The 16,145-nt window shown below is 39.5% G+C and overlaps 3 protein-coding genes across 5 annotated transcripts; 1 reads left to right on the forward strand and 2 right to left on the reverse strand.

Moving 5' to 3' along the window:
* Nucleotides 1-133: 133 nt before the first annotated feature.
* rbmx (RNA binding motif protein X-linked) lies at nt 134-4,630 on the reverse strand. Of its 2 annotated transcripts, XM_055159389.1 has the most exons (11): nt 4,329-4,630; nt 4,163-4,244; nt 3,952-4,061; nt 3,767-3,873; nt 3,529-3,679; nt 3,090-3,227; nt 2,909-3,023; nt 2,715-2,837; nt 2,548-2,633; nt 302-1,642; nt 134-230 (listed from the first exon to the last, which is right to left on the reverse strand). In XM_055159389.1, the coding sequence occupies exons 3-10, from the start codon at nt 4,058-4,060 to the stop codon at nt 1,353-1,355; spliced, it is 1,119 nt and encodes a 372-aa protein (XP_055015364.1). In that variant the 5' UTR covers nt 4,061; nt 4,163-4,244; nt 4,329-4,630; the 3' UTR covers nt 134-230; nt 302-1,352. The 2 variants fall into 2 exon arrangements, with proteins under 2 accessions (XP_055015364.1, XP_055015365.1); XM_055159390.1 differs by having other exon boundaries at nt 302-403; nt 4,163-4,627.
* Nucleotides 4,631-4,920: 290 nt separating this feature from the next.
* LOC110158850 (transmembrane 9 superfamily member 2) lies at nt 4,921-11,702 on the forward strand. Of its 2 annotated transcripts, XM_055159440.1 has the most exons (18): nt 4,921-5,217; nt 5,509-5,576; nt 5,651-5,744; nt 5,907-6,034; nt 6,116-6,245; nt 6,323-6,450; nt 6,574-6,688; nt 6,763-6,842; nt 6,935-7,040; nt 7,287-7,337; nt 7,680-7,812; nt 8,240-8,359; nt 8,447-8,504; nt 9,539-9,698; nt 9,778-9,929; nt 10,008-10,119; nt 10,197-10,368; nt 11,072-11,702. In XM_055159440.1, the coding sequence occupies exons 1-18, from the start codon at nt 5,083-5,085 to the stop codon at nt 11,137-11,139; spliced, it is 2,010 nt and encodes a 669-aa protein (XP_055015415.1). In that variant the 5' UTR covers nt 4,921-5,082; the 3' UTR covers nt 11,140-11,702. The 2 variants fall into 2 exon arrangements, with proteins under 2 accessions (XP_055015415.1, XP_020779036.1); XM_020923377.2 differs by lacking the exon at nt 7,287-7,337 and having other exon boundaries at nt 4,922-5,217.
* A 1,193-nt stretch (nt 11,703-12,895) lies between these two features.
* Nucleotides 12,896-14,218, reverse strand: gpr101 (G protein-coupled receptor 101). The gene has a single exon (XM_020923597.2). It carries the CDS (start codon nt 14,216-14,218, stop codon nt 12,896-12,898), a length of 1,323 nt encoding a protein of 440 aa, XP_020779256.2.
* Between the last annotated feature and the right edge of the window lie 1,927 nt (nt 14,219-16,145).

Here is a 16,145-nt window from a genome sequence, read left to right on the forward strand (position 1 = left end):
ACTGGCAGTCGAGATACCTCCACAATACCTGCCTCCAGGATATGTAGACTTTAAAGTTTCGACGCAAGTTATTAATTTACGTTTTACATATGCAATTGTACATTAATTACTAGTGAGTAGTAATAAAAAAAAATCCACTTGATAATTATGTTTATTGAAAACACCAATGGACAACAATAACTGAAACCACAAATACACTTCATCTCCATGTCAAACCACCTGGGTGACATCTAAAAAAAGAGGAAACAATGTGATTTTAGAATACTGCACTTACAAACAAGCAACAATTACTTGAACTTACCTAGACTGCTGTGTTGATGCACCATTACTGCTCAAACATTTTTGAAGTTTTATTTCCTTCAGATTTCTACTACTAGGCATCATTGTCTAGTAGGCGCTCATCCTGCAATGAGAACAAATGTTAAAATTTGTTCAAAACTGCATTCAATTTAAAATGCTAACATTTTGAAATCCTGAGTTTGACCCAATTTATCTTCAGTTTTAAGTTTGGCACTTTGCATGGAGGTTCTTCCAGTGATCTTCAGTGTTAGAACTTGCACGTTTGTTGATTGTTCCACTTAAGGGGGTCTTACTATAACAAACACTGCTTACAAGTTGAAAGAGACAAAAAGAATCTCCCTCTAATTTGCAGTTTGAAGAACATTGTTGACGAGTGGTTGCACTTAGTTGCATTTAAACAGAGCATCATAGTTTTAGACTGACCTTCATAGGAACTCCTTTGGTCCATGGGCAAATGTTCTTTTGAATATTAGGCATTGGTATACAGGACAATGAGAAATGTATGATCAGAAACAAAGGGTTGCTTTGCTTACCAGCTGTTGACTTATCAGTTGAGTTGAAAAGGCTTGCATTTGGTTGTTGCCTTTGGGTTTGTCGCTGCTTGCCCTCAGGCACAAGGTTGATGAGTCCATTCAGAGGAGCATTTGGACATGAACACTTTATCTTGGAGAACATTTGATACTTGGCCAGTATTAAGGTTAAAAATTAAAAAGAACCTTTACTACATAAATTTTCCATTTTATGACTTTAAATTGACAAGCAGCTGCAGTCGTCATGTTACAACTAATAGCTTTATTAGAATAGGAAAGCCAGACGTCAAGGGCACTGCAGATTTCAACAGCACTGATATTACAAAAAACATGTACTTGGGGACGGTACTATTACATTTGCAAGAAAAAAATACCAATTAAAAGACACATAAAAAACTTGGAAAGTCAAGATACATTTCAAAACTAAGATTCAAATCCACTGACTCGACTACAATATGTTGCCTTGTCATATTTTTCGAAACATTTTCGCATTTTTTTTTTTTTTTTTTTGCTTTGTCCATGTTAGTATCTGCTGCGGCCCATTCCTCCATCAGATTGGTTGCCACGGCCACGACTTGAGCTGCTGTACGAATTGCGATAGCCTGTGTTGACAGGTGGGGCTGGGCCCCTGTCCTGTCTGCCCATACGCTCACGGCTTGGTGCGTACGAGTCATTCCGACTGCTGGGGTAACTGTCACGGCTCCCATATCCGTCCCTGGAACTGCTGCCATAGTCATCATAACGACTGCTTCCACCACTTCCACCATAGGATGGTGGGGGGCCCCTTGAGGGTGGGGCACTGCGAGAGTTACCTGCAGGGTCAATGGTTCAGGTAATTGGCAAGGTTCAACGTAAACATTTTTTTTTTTTTTGCATCGTTTTTCCCAGACGTATTTGTATACATTATTATTATTGTTTTTTTTTTTTATCTTTATTTAAGCAGGGAAACCAGGGAAGTCCCCCTGGGATTCAGAATCCCTTCTACAGGGGAGTCCGGGCCCCAGAGGGGACAATTATACATGTTTTAGTGGTAGACCTGGAGGAAACATACACTGACACGGAGAGAACATGCAAACTCCATACGGAAAGGCCTCACCATGTCTGGGTTGGGGCCTGAGAATCAAACCCAGGACCTTGCCAAAAGGCGAGGAGGACACCAACCGCTGTACCACAATGGTACATTTTTTTTTTTTTACGAAATATTTTAGTACCGAGTCAAATTAACTAATGAGCCGTTTTACCCATTCCATTCAGCATGCCATTGCTCTGAGAAGCCATTTTCCATTGGAAGGTCCAAGTGAACGTTGGAGGTGAACCGATGTATTCAGTGTTGACATTTTTTTGGAATGATGTACTTGGGGTACAGTTGTTTTCCCGAGAGCTTTACTTTGACGGATAGTATAATTTTGATATTTGTGCTTGTAGTTTCAAAACTTATTGCATGACAGGTTTTGTCGGAGACAAGTTTGCAATTGTTTGATGCAATGCCAATACTAAAGCAATTTGTACACGCCTCTTTAATATTCAACTGCATTTGAATAAACGCAACACTGAAGGTGTCCACTGGCATTTAAATCACATTTTCCTCAGTGGAGATGAGAACTGGTTTCTTGTGACTTGAGGTTTTGAGGTTTGCTGCTGTGACTGATTTGACCACTTTTGCCATAATCAACCCTCTAAATTACTATCCCATTACACCCATATGATCCCATCTTACCGTAACCATCGTATGAATCCCTGTAGGACCCACCACTACGTTCCATGTAACGAGGTTCTCTTCCTCCACCATAGCCATCACGGTCACTTAAATGAATAAAGAAATATTAAATTAGTATAACCAGACGAGCTGTAAAAATAAAAAACAAACACACATTACAAACATACCTGTACCCGCGGGACATCGAACCATAATCGTCTCTTGAACTAGAATATTCACGGTAAGAGTAGTCTCTAGGAGGGGGGCCATAATCCCTTGAATCTCTTGAGTTGTAGTCCCTACTTGAGTAGCTAAAAATATTTTGGAATAAGTGTCCTGTTTGATTTTTTTTTCTTTTAAAGCATCTAACAAGCAAATATACCTGTCCTTAGAGCTGTAATGATCATCTCGTGGAGAAGGGTAATCGTCCCTCCGGGACATCATCGAGTCTCTACGAGGTGGAGGTCCATAAGAATCTCTACCTCTCGACATTGGGGCTGAAATAAAAACAAAAGATATAATTTAATTAATTTGGAAATAAAGATTTTTTTAAGCACACTTACGTCTGCTAATTGGACCAGAGGGGGCAGATCGTTTGGGTGGAGGCCCTCCATTTCGAACCGGAGGTCCTCTCTTCATTGGAGGGCCGCGAGAAGACATCCCTTTGAAATAGGGCTCACTGTCACCCGAATCATAATAGTCTTAAAAAAAAAAAGACAAAAATATGTAAAATATATAAAATCAATAATTGGCCATCTATAACCAAGTAGACACCTGCAGCCATTATGTGCTTAAATAGAAGCTTCAATTTTATCAGATTTTTTTTTAACCACCACAGCATACAAATGCTTAAATTTGTGGAAATTACCAAATATATATATTTTTTTGCAAGTGCTGCATTTAAGGCTACTTGAGTTTCTTCCATCTGTTATAGTTCTTCGGTATAGTACCCAGATATGAACAAACTCACTGTTTTCACTTTCCCTCACAGCTAATAATCACCTCTAGATGGCGGACCCCTCATTCCTCCCCTGGACCCACGGCCGCCTCTGGGTGCACCACGAGAGCGGTGCATAGGCGGCCCCCTTCTTCCAGAGCTCTCAAACTGGGGCTTTGTAGCTTGTTCTACTTTAATATTCTTTCCATCAAGGGACTGAAATGAGAGAGTGCGGTTATAAAAAACGTTGTTGTCAATGGTTTAAAAGATAAAAGCTGAATACGTTCAATAAGGAGAGCGTACCTTCCCATTCATTTCACAGGCAGCATCCTCTGCATCAGCTGGTCTTTCAAACGTAACAAATGCAAAACCTCGTGATTTGTTGGTTTCGCGGTCTTTCATCAAAAGAACTAAATTGAAGAATGCGTTAATACACTGGAAGTGAATTCACGAAAAAATTTGGGAGAAACATTTAACGGGGTTTGTACCTTCGACAATCCTTCCATACTTGCTGAAGTACTGTTCCAGGGCCTCCTCGGTGGTCTCGGTGTTCAACCCACCAATAAATAATTTGCCGGGACGGTCAGCTTCTGCCATTCTGCAAATATCAAAACAAATGTTAATGCACCACACATAATGGGCTGATTCTGTGCGTTTTCTATCTTGAAACAAAGCCCATTCAGCCATAATGGAGATTACCTTGCCGAATGCTATCCGAATGAGAAGGTGCAAAATGGCGATGAATGTGCACGCAGTTAGTCAGATCGTGTCCTCCAGCAAACTACGAGTCAAAGTTATAACGGCCAGAAGACTCAGCGGCATAAAAAGTTACACAACGAGACACAACACGTGAAATAACACTTACGAAGCAGGCAGAGAAGCGCAGCTTTCGTAGCTTTGAATAAAACGTTGGCGATGCCGCTACTGCAAAATGAACAACGACGCTCTTCTTCTCTGCACCCGGAGGACGTGCAGTCAGTGGCCTAGTTACTACAGCGCGCCACCTGCTGTGTAAACAATGTGAACTCTGAAATTCTTATTTTCAGTATTTCATATTTTAAAATGTTATTGTATCACTCAAAACTGAATTATATTTTTGATGTAAAGGAAAAGTCCAAACATTAACGGAGAGAAATTTGCACGCAAACCGTAAAATGGAAGAGATCCATGAAGAACAGCAACGTCAGTGTTATTAAACGGATATCAAGGCTCTTTAGCATTAAAACACTGTACTTCATGCATGTATGACTTCATGACATTAATTTGTTGTCGCAGATAAAATATGTTCATCCTTCTTGTGTGTATTTCAAAACAACCAATTGATACTATAAAATGTATTGTTTTGTATTGCAACACATTTCATGCATTCCAAATTACAGCACACTGTATATTATAATTATTATTATTTTGAAAGGCGTCGTCACTATTTTCTGTTTTCTATTTCCGCTTTACAAAACTGCTGTCTGTACGTCACGTCACACCGACCATAGTTGGGCCAGGCAGGCCGATAGGTTTTCATCCGTGTCTTTGAGATAAAATCTTAGATTGCCATTTATTCTCCTCTCTAAACGAGGCCACAGTTTATTTACAGTTGAGCTTATTGCACCGTGTCCGCAAAAATGAAGCTGCGGATACATCTTAGTTTCGTGCTGGTTTACTCGCTCGTCTCCTGCTATTCATGCTCAGGTTTTTATCTTCCGGGTTTAGCTCCAGTGAGTTTCTGCGAAGAAGGAAAAGGTGCCGAGGACTGTCCGGTATGTTTAATGACATATATTCACAATGAGAGGCCGCAGTGTTGCAAGAAACCGCATTTATTAGTGTCACATTGATCAGTTTGAATGTCGGTTACTTGCTAACGCTGTATAGGCCGCGACTTGATATCAAAACAAGTCTGGTATTGAGACCCTCCTTACTTGTTAAAATGATTTATAACATAAGCAGTATAACCTGTTGCTTTCGTGACTGATGCCAAACTCATTGTCTTTGTGTCGAGAAATAAAGAAGCAAAATTTTATATTTGATTATCGTCCATTTTTATTCTACAGACAAAAATCCAATTGTACGTCAATCGGTTGGACTCTGTAGAGTCAGTTCTGCCTTATGAATATGACATGTAAGTAGCCCCGCTCGTTCCATCATTGCGTTGTCAATGTGTGTGTGACTAATATTTAAAACATTTTATTATAGGTTTGACTTTTGCAAAGATCAAGTGGAAACGAGACCATCAGAGAACCTTGGACAGGTTTTGTTTGGTGAAAGGATTGAGTCGTCCCCTTACAAAGTGCGTGCTTCATATTTTTATTTTGTTTCATATTGTTTAGACCAACTAGTTCAACCAGTTCATTTAACGTTTAGTTAATTATTGGCATTATGATATTGTGATTGTTCATATAATAGTAAATATTACAACATTAATGTACTAAGCATATTCTCATTTTTGCAGTTCACTTTCAAGCATGATGTAAAATGCCTACCTGTATGTACAAAGAATTACAAGAAAGGCAGCCAAGATGATGCAACACGATTAGATTTTCTTAAAATGGGGATGCAGCTAAACTATCAGCACCACTGGTAATCCTAGCCAAAGTTATGAATAACTGGACTAACCTGTCAGACAACAATACAAACTGGTTATCTTATTTTCATTTTCAGGATCATTGACAATATGCCCGTGACATGGTGCTACGATGTGGAAGATGGGCAGAAGTATTGCAATCCAGGTTTCCCTATTGGCTGTCTTGTTACTTTAGATGGTAGAGCAAAAGATGCCTGTGTTATCAATGTGAGTATGTGTGACATATGTACAGAAGGAACTACATCATATGAAAAACTTGCATTCATTTGTTATTTATTTTACAGGCTGAGTTCAATAAAAAGAATACGTTTTATGTTTTCAACCATGTGGAAATTAAAATTACTTACCACAGTGGAGCATCTGAAGGATGGCGAGGAGCACGACTGGTTGCTGCAACCCTGGAGCCAAAAAGGTTAACTTAAGCTTTTTGACTCTATAAACTGGCCAAATAGAGTAAAACAAAATATATATAGTACACTGAAATGTTACTGTGCTAGTTTTCAATGCTCTGTCTAATGTGGGTTGTGTCTTACAGTATAAATCACAAAGATGAAAAATCGGTGAACTGTGATGCAGGCACCCCGATGGAGATCCCGGGAGAGTTTGAAAATGATGTCTCTGTAGTTTATACTTACTCTGTCACTTTTGAAGTACGTATACAAAGGTAAAGGCAAGTGTGATTGTACTGAAGTAAACTGATGTTTTTGCTTTTAATCATTTGCAGGAGAACAATTCCATTAAGTGGGCTTCAAGATGGGATTATATCCTTGTTTCCATGCCTCACACCAATATCCAGTGGTTTAGGTATGGCAGTATTTTAAAAACTGAAATAGTGATGACTAAAATGTAACTTCTCATAAAATTTATCATCCTCATTTTATTGTGTTATTTTTTAGCATCATGAACTCGCTTGTGATTGTCCTTTTCCTGTCTGGCATGGTTGCCATGATTATGCTGAGAACCTTACACAAAGACATTGCTAGATACAACCAAGTTGACCAGGTAATGTACTCTGCAGGTGAAAAGATAGCTATATACACTTTTAAAGTACTGATTTTGTTATAGTATTATTTGCAAAAGCATCCTTTGGTTTATATATGAGCTGCACACAAAGTATTTGCCCTTTGTTCTGGCCACAACAAATTTCTGTCCTTTAAAGCAAATTAATATTTACAGAAGGACTCAAATATTGCAACTTCTGTAACTTTGGTACATACTGTAAATATCATATTGTATTACATTTTACAGGCAGACTTGATAAAGCTTCCCTCCTCGAAGGAAAAATCATCATTTACCTATGTAAGCCTGTCCTAAAGAGCTATGTACTTCTATAGACTGGGTGTCTGATTGAAGCAAACACTGTGGAACATATTGTAAAATGTGGTGCGGACACATGTTAATCAAACATGAACCCAGCAACATTGCTCAATTGGAATCATAAAACAATCCTCCCATCAAATTTTACAACTTTTAGACCTTTTCATCTTTGCTGTACAAGTCACACTTTCAGGATACTGTTTGGTGGCTGGTTAAGCTCTAACTTTTATAATGATTCTTTTTTTTTTTTTTTTTTTTTTTTTTTTTAATTAAAGGAGTTAAGAGGTAAAATGGTGTCTAACCTTTTCCCATTCTCCATTTCAGGAGGATGCACAAGAGGAGTCTGGATGGAAGCAGGTTCATGGAGATGTGTTCAGGCCACCAAGGAAAGGCATGCTTCTGTCTGTCTTCTTAGGACAAGGCACCCAGATCTTCATCATGACCTTCATCACACTTTGTAAGAACTTTATGGTTAACTCACACTAACCTTTACCCCTGAATAAATTGACTTTTAAGTAAAGGCACAAGCTGATCTTTTAAACATGTTATGCTGTGCTCGTGGGTTTCGCGTGTTAGCATCATATTCCTTCAGCTTTGTAAAACCTTCTCCAGACCTCTGGGTTGTTAAGGAAAAACTGACATTTTTTCTTTCTTCATCTCTACAGCTGTTCATGTATTGTTCTAAGGCTAGTATGAGTGGTATACATGCTTGAGTATTCCTGTGAAAATTGTAAAATTTGATATTTTAAGTTAATTAACTAATGTTGAATGCCTAGGGGTTTCCTGAATAATGCATATTAGGGTCTTTTAATTATTTGCTATCTTAGGTAATTTAATGTCATGGTTTAAGTCTCAATTTATGTGTAAGTAATGCTTCTCTTTAGTCCTAGCTTGTCTTGGATTCCTGTCACCAGCCAATCGAGGAGCTCTTATGACGTGTGCAGTTGTCCTGTGGGTTCTGCTTGGTACTCCTGCTGGCTATGTATCTGCTCGCCTCTACAAAAGTAAGATTTTTTTTCTAAAAATAAAATTACAGTGCTAAACAGGTGGTAAAGACACAGAATCTCAAATCTGTCCTTTTTGTTTCATAGCTTTTGGAGGGGAAAAGTGGAAGACCAATGTCCTGCTGACTGCCCTCCTGTGCCCAGGGTTAGTTGATGTAGCTTGTTTAATTAACTGAACAACTGAACTAGGCACATTTCCATAAGCTTTTGGGATCAGGTGGCAGTTAATAAGGGTGTTAGCTGGTTCAGAGGTGTGCTACATCAGCAACTGGCGTCGGGCACCTGCAGGATACACACTGACCCAGTGCCTTATAGTTTTACAACCCTGCCCTCAGAAAAGACATGAACAGTTTGGTCAATAATCACTGTTGCGCTCCTCCATACGTAACTTGGGACATCCATTCAGATTCAGTCAGGACATTGAAGGTACGCACAGTGTGTACAGGCATACCCCTGCAGGCGCCACTGGCGTCACCCAAACACAGCAAATATTTTGAAATGATGAGATGTTGGTAATTCACAAAAATATGTTTAGCACTTTCAAGATGCTTTCTGTGAGAACAGGATAAAGCTACAGTGAACAGTGGCATTGCTTCCAGTTTATTCTTCAGTTCTTTTATTTCTGCTCCTGTGTTGTAACATTTCATCATGTAGCATGTTGGATTAGGTGGGTTAGAAGTGTTCTGCACTGGAAGTTACAATGTTTTTTGAAGCTGTTTATCATGAGAACAAAAAATGTTGTTCTTGTCTGTTTCTGATGTCTTATTTTCACCCAAGTTTGCGTTCTCTTTTGTCTAACAATTGTGCCATAGTGCACACATCCTTCTTGACGAAAGCATTCTTGCAGCTGTGCTGTGCTAGGTTGCCTCAAACAAGACACTAGGGCTCGCTTTACAGAATGACACCTCCAACCCCTCCCAAAATGCATAACACACACACACCTCCAAATAGCAAATACAGCATGTGCTTAAGCAAATAGAAGAGCAGCTTTACAATAAGCTCTTTTGATGGGTTTACATGCATACTGGGTTGTCTGTTTGTCTTCTGCAATATGTTAAAAGAGTAACAATGACTACTTCAGCATAAGTTTATACTAATAAAACTAAAATATAAACTATAATTGATTTATGAAGTTTATATTGCAACATTTAATTTTGATTTATTATCTTTTTCTTTCAGCATTGTATTTGCAGACTTCTTCCTGATGAATCTTATTCTCTGGGTTGAGGGATCCTCTGCTGCAATCCCCTTTGGCACGCTTGTTGCCATTTTGGCAATGTGGTTTGGAATTTCTGTGCCCCTTACATTCATTGGGGCCTACTTTGGATTCAAGAAACCGGTCTGTTTTGCATACATCTTACCTTTGATCCTTATAATCTTAGCATGTGCTATGTGATTAAATATAATTGCTCTTACAGGCAATTGAGCAACCAGTGCGTACAAACCAGATTCCTCGTCAGATTCCAGAGCAGTCATTCTTTACTAAACCTATTCCTGGCATAGTGATGGGGGGTATCCTGCCCTTTGGCTGTATCTTTATCCAGCTTTTTTTCATCCTCAACAGCATTTGGTAAATCAATAAATTCACGTATGTTATGTGTTCGAGCTTATGCACAGTGTTGACTTTTATTATGACTTCCTCTTTTAGGTCTCATCAGATGTACTACATGTTTGGCTTCCTTTTCCTGGTCTTTATTATTCTTCTAATCACCTGCTCTGAGGCCACTATCCTGCTTTGCTATTTCCACCTTTGTGCAGAGGTGAGTTCTACATATAGATTCACTGTTTTTACTATTTATTTGGAGCATTTATTACATATATCTGTTTTTCTGTTTAGGACTACCACTGGTGGTGGCGATCATTCCTGACTAGTGGCTTCACAGCTGTCTATTTGTTTATTTATGCTGTGCATTATTTCTTCTCAAAACTGCAAATAATTGGTGCAGCCAGCACTTTTCTGTACTTTGGTTACACGATGATAATGGTACTGATCTTCTTCCTTTTCACTGGTAAGAAATTTTATTTATTATTACCATAGGTCGTATGCTTCATAAAAAATTCTTTCACTCCTCATGCTTATAAAAGTATATTATTATTTGTTTATTGTTCCTATTTAAACATCTGTGAAACGGTTATTGACTTTACAGCAGTCTGTAATGATAGAACCAGGATGCAGAAATTACTATTTAGTACACCCTACACCTTAAGTTAACAATTGATAAGTGGAACAACCAGAAATTGTTTGGGCAATTTTAGCGTAAGATTTAAGGATTTTAGTTACTCAATCAGATAGGTACCCTATGGAGTTACTATGCTGCCTAGGTTGTCTTGATACTTCAGAAATAATCTACTTAGTTGAGCAAGAGATTACTGGTTTCCTTATTACTTATTTCTCTGATCTCATCCCAACTTTGATCACTTGTTAATTCGCTTCATGGCCCCAGAGAGCTGGAAGCTAAGCCCTTTTTATCCCGATAAACAGATCCAGGATATTCTTAACTGAATGCCTGAGATGGAATTGTAGTTCATTTTGAGCACATTTAAGCATTAAAATGACCCTAAATAAAACAATTAACTTTTACTCTAAACTGAAACGAATTATATGTTGACTAAAATACAAATACATATTTTATTGTATTTTAGATGTATCATTGCATGTTTTACCCGTTATTGTCATGTCATGAGTAATATTTCTTGGTTTTTACTGGCCAGGTACCATTGGATTTTTTGCCTGCTTCTGGTTTGTCAATAAGATCTACAGTGTGGTTAAGGTTGACTGAGAAGCCAAGTGGAATTAATCAAAGAGCCATTCTCTAGAGCGCTGTCTGCAAGTGGATGGTCTGACCAGGGCCTGAACTGGAAAAAACACGTATCAGTAAAAGACCATGAAAGCAGCGCCCGTCCTTTTTATGCTTTAAACATATGTTGCTATTTTTTCTTTTTCTTTTCTTTTTTTTTTTTTACATTTTGTTCAGTTGACCAATAATTAAATAATAAGAGTATTGCCTTGAACAGCAATGTGTATTCCAGCTAGTTTACTATATGAACATTTTCGGTCAGTGGGTCTAAGAGAAAGGTGTTATTGGTTTTGTTAAAATTGTTATGTATTTTGCTTCTCCTTCTCCTTTTACAGCTAACTGTTCTTTTTTTCATGACCTCTACTTTATGGTTAATAATTTGAAGTGTGTAAATATATTGTATAGAAAATGCAACAGTGAGAATGCTTAAAGATTGTTACTATTGCATCAGCATATGTAGGATATTTTAAGGTTGGTTGGATAAGATTTCTGAAATGTTAGGGTGTATTGTAGTTCAAAATTATATAAACTATGGCTTCATTATACTACATGTCCATTGTCTTGTATTTAATGGTAACTATCATATCAACTGTGATTCAAAAGCACATCTTTATCATGAACTTGTGAAAATACGATATTCGGATAAGCTCCAAGTGTATGCCTCACTGGTTCACACGCAGCCCACACATTTATTTATACATTTATCAGCTGACACATGCTCATCTCCTATCCCCCTATAAGCCATTTATGGAACTGTAAATACAACACTGCTGCCTTTTGCCTCAGGCAGTCTGGAGGTCTTTTTACAAATAAAAAAATCGAATTAAACATGACTTACTATTTCTTTGCACTAGTAAATTCTGCGAATCACCCCTATCACTTTGGTTGCAACACAGAAGCAACGTCGTGTGATGTAAAGATCAATTCAGACACTGAACAACAGATTCTTGTCAATTTTATTAACCAAATAACATTATTTAAAGTTAAATCTTAAAACAATTCTATTGGCACATCTGTCTATACCCTGCATTGGTATATAGAGTGGTACAAGACAATACATCTTTTATACATACATTTACACAAATCTTGATTGTCTGCTAAAATGGTAATATGCAAGAAACCCCATAGTGCATTGTTGTGCCGTACAGTGGAAAACATACAAAGCAATACCATATAATTTTGTAAAAAAGTCCAACAAATATTTTGGCCCAAAGTTATAAGTTATAACAGTAACTTTATGCTATTTAAAGATTACTTATGAGGTGAAAAAGACAGACACCTAAGGCAGCAAACCCAATACAATGATCTATATTCATGTCACATAGGCCTAGCTGTGTTGAGTGGTGTTGCGTGTAATTTTTTTCTGAAGGCGCTGTGGTACTTATAAACATGTATGTTTTATGACGTTTTTAATACTGACAAAAGTTGACCCTGAGTTTTTTCATGAATATATTCACTAACAGTGCAGTGTGCCTTTTGTGAATATGCTGATCATTGTGGGGCAGTGAGGTAACAGAACATTACTGTGCTTTGTGGTTGTCTTTTTCTGTATTCTATTTTGTTCTTAACAGTGTAAGGGGTCCACATTTTTTCCATACCAGACTTGCATACTTAATGTTCAAGATGTTTTACAAAACAAAACATAGATGAACCGGCATATACTGACAACTACAAGTGTATTTCCTGTACTAACAGCTTCAGACCTTCAGTTCAAAAGCTTCTGTCTGGTGTACATGAATCAGTCTGTGCTTTGCTTGCTGGGCACCATTATCTCTTTCTCAGAGCTAATACTTGTTGAGGTGGTCTCTTTGCGACTATCTCTGGACTTCCTCTCAAAAGTAGGAGAGGAGGATGTGGTGCATTCCTCCCAGGTGCGCATGGGAAAGATGCGTGCTGCCAGGCTGGGCAGGTGAGGATTGGCTGCAGATCGCCCCTCTGTGGTGAAGCAGCTCTCCATTGCTGAACTCTGTCTGGGACGGCCCTGTTTACAGAAGAGTCCACAGAGCAATGCCAGGAACTCTTTTCTCACACTACGATGCATGTAACCATAAATGTATGGGTGGAGACAACACTGCAAGAAAAACAGCACCAAGGCCAATGAGCACATCCACTGGGGCACAGCTGCTTGTGAGCTCATAGATATGGTGTTGATAATACTATATGGCCCCATGCTGAGAACATATGAAGCCATGATGACAAAAACCACTCGCGCTGCTTTGCAGTGGTAATAGAAGCGTCTGTGACGTACACGCACAGGGTATGCCCTGGATGTTGGAGCTCCATCGGGTGAACAGGCCAGTTGGGACAGGGTCTGGCTCTGTGCTGTGGGCTGGTGTGGAATGTCTGAGGGGCAGGGCTGAGAGAGGGACTGTGACTGTATGGGATGTACCAGTGCATTCTGCCTTCGAGCTGCTCTGAAAACCATCCAGTAGCATCCAAGCATGATGAACATAGGCAGCCAGAAAGACAAGATGAATACAAGCACAGCATAGGAGGGGCTAGCTGACCACAGCACTGAACACATATGGAGACGGTGGTCAAAGTCAATAGTACCCCAGCCATACAGAGGAGGGGTGCTCTGAAGGAAGCTAAGAACCCATGTACAGATGATGAGATTTGTGCCCAGATTTGGGGTCATACGTGTGGGGTAGGACAAGGGGTGGATAATGGCCAGATAGCGGTCCACAGAGACCACGATAATAGTGTTGACACCTGCAAAAGCAAACAGATGCTGGAGGACCACCAAAGCCTGGCACAGTCGAGAGTGCAGGGGCCACACACCTGGGACAGTGGCTGCGATGGCAAAGGGCATGACCAATATGGTCTGGAGCAGGTCAGCCAGGAGCAGGTTGAGAACAAAGCGGTTTGCCACATGAAGAAGCTGAGGTTTTCTTTGAAAAACCAAAAGGACCACAACATTCCCAAAGAGGGATACACATACAATCAGCATTATGCATACCATCTTTACCATACTATTGATAGTTGAGGACCAAAGAACTGCACCTTCACTGGAGCTGCTCAAAGTGTGCAACCAGGGAACATCAGTCTGGTTGTTGCCCATTTTTACAACAGCCTGTTCAAATGCATCTTAAAGGGATTATTATTAACACGTTTAGTATACAATATGCTGTACAGTAACAATTGTCCTTGTTTTCCTGTATAGGACTGTTAAATAACCTACAGTGGATCATTAAGTCAATAGTCTGGCAATTTGGTGCGGCTATACCAATTTGTCCCCAACACGCCCTCCATAATTTCACCTGACCTGACAAAAGATAGAGAAGTGATCCAAGACTGTGCCACGAGCTGGAAATATTTTTATCCTCAGTGGTTCGATGGTTTTGTGATAAATGGTTATTGCTGTTCTCCCAGCGACACGGGCCCTTCTCCACATTTTGTGATCAAAATACGCTGGAAAAGAGCAATTTGATGACAAAATATCTTGTCTGTTTTCTGTGAAAATCGCTCGCTTGTCCAGTCATCTTCAACGACGATATAAACCATTGTACCTTCAAATGGCCAGTGAGGCGACGCTTTTGCTTTTGCACGGAGATGCTCACTTGTCTCCCTTCACTGCGCTCCAGTCAATGGCAGCGAGCGTTCGCGGCTCTGGCAGCATACGCTACGTGTCTTCACCCAGCGGGGGTCTTTCATCCAAGCATATCTCGCCCTCGGATTAGAAGATAGTTCAGGCATTTATTATTTTATCATCCAGAGCAGTCGGCGGTCCTAGGCAGCTTACAGTTTGGTCGCGCAGTTGAGGTGTCACACAAACCAAGGACACCTGCGCTAAAATGAAGAGCCTCTGGAGCCTAGCAGCCCCCTCCCACCCCCGCACTTCTTCTCCTGTTTGATTTCTATTGTACACGGCCATTTCAACACACACACACAGGCTACGTAACCTACTCTACAATGTAGCCTATTAACAAGCCCTTCACGGCAATCAGGCTAAAAATAATTGCACAAATGCATCACACGATTACACCATAATCAATCCCACCCGGCTCGAGGTTCTCTTTGCAGCCCCTCCTCACATCTCCACAGTAACCAAACCACAAATGAGTCAATCAAATGCCCGTCCATGTGATCTTAACACGAGAGAATAGACGCAAGGGCTGCTCAACACTTAACAAGGCAGTGTAACCCCGGTGGAAGGCACATCATCGCTAGTCTGCCGCGTATTAAAACAGAACACTGCTACCTAATAGCGTATCTTCAGTAGGATGAGCTTTGGCAACATGAAAACACTGTGTAGGTCTAATGTTATTTCTATGGTCCTGTGTTATCATTACCAGGCATTTTGAATGGCCAAAGCAACATTTTGTTTTAAGAAATCTCACCCCCTACCCACCCAATGTAGGCTGGTCTATATCCCAGGCCTACTATACAGTAAATTCCACTTTCAGGTGGGGGTTTGAAGATTGAACATTGGACATTTAAAAAGTATGCACAACTGAATTTCCAACAGTCAAACTTTTAAGCTGTCAGTGGCGCTAAATGTCTTTTCCGGTGCCTTTGTTCAGACGTTGCTGATTTGTGTTTAGCCTTTAGCGCTTGCAGCTTCTCTCTTCACAGGTAAGAGTATTCATACTGAGCAGCCTTATGCTATGCAAGGACATTCATTTCATTTCTTTTTGTCATTATTTCAGATTAAGCAAACCCTAGCTTCACAAACCTGCCATATTAATTTTATGACTCAAAGTAGAGTTAAATTATTACAATGTTTTCACTTTTGTTTTTTAAATGCTGACAGTAGCTATTGAACTCTTCCAGTTTGTTTCATGTGGACAGGTCTAGTAATTACAGAAATATTAACCAGAAGTTCTCCAGGTCCATTTTAAACAGGGGATCCTAGAATGATTTCACGTGAGCGAAAACATTCAAATCAAGATGTTGTTTTTTTCACTGTGTTTTTTGCCTTGGCACTGTATCCTAGCCACGCACTGCAGTTCTTTGGAGCTCCATTTCTTTTTTGTTTTTGTTTTTCG

This window comes from Boleophthalmus pectinirostris, unplaced genomic scaffold (assembly GCF_026225935.1).
Source record: "Boleophthalmus pectinirostris isolate CB_2022bp ecotype Guang Dong unplaced genomic scaffold, ASM2622593v1 HiC_scaffold_23, whole genome shotgun sequence".
Lineage (NCBI taxonomy): Eukaryota > Metazoa > Chordata > Actinopteri > Gobiiformes > Gobiidae > Boleophthalmus > Boleophthalmus pectinirostris.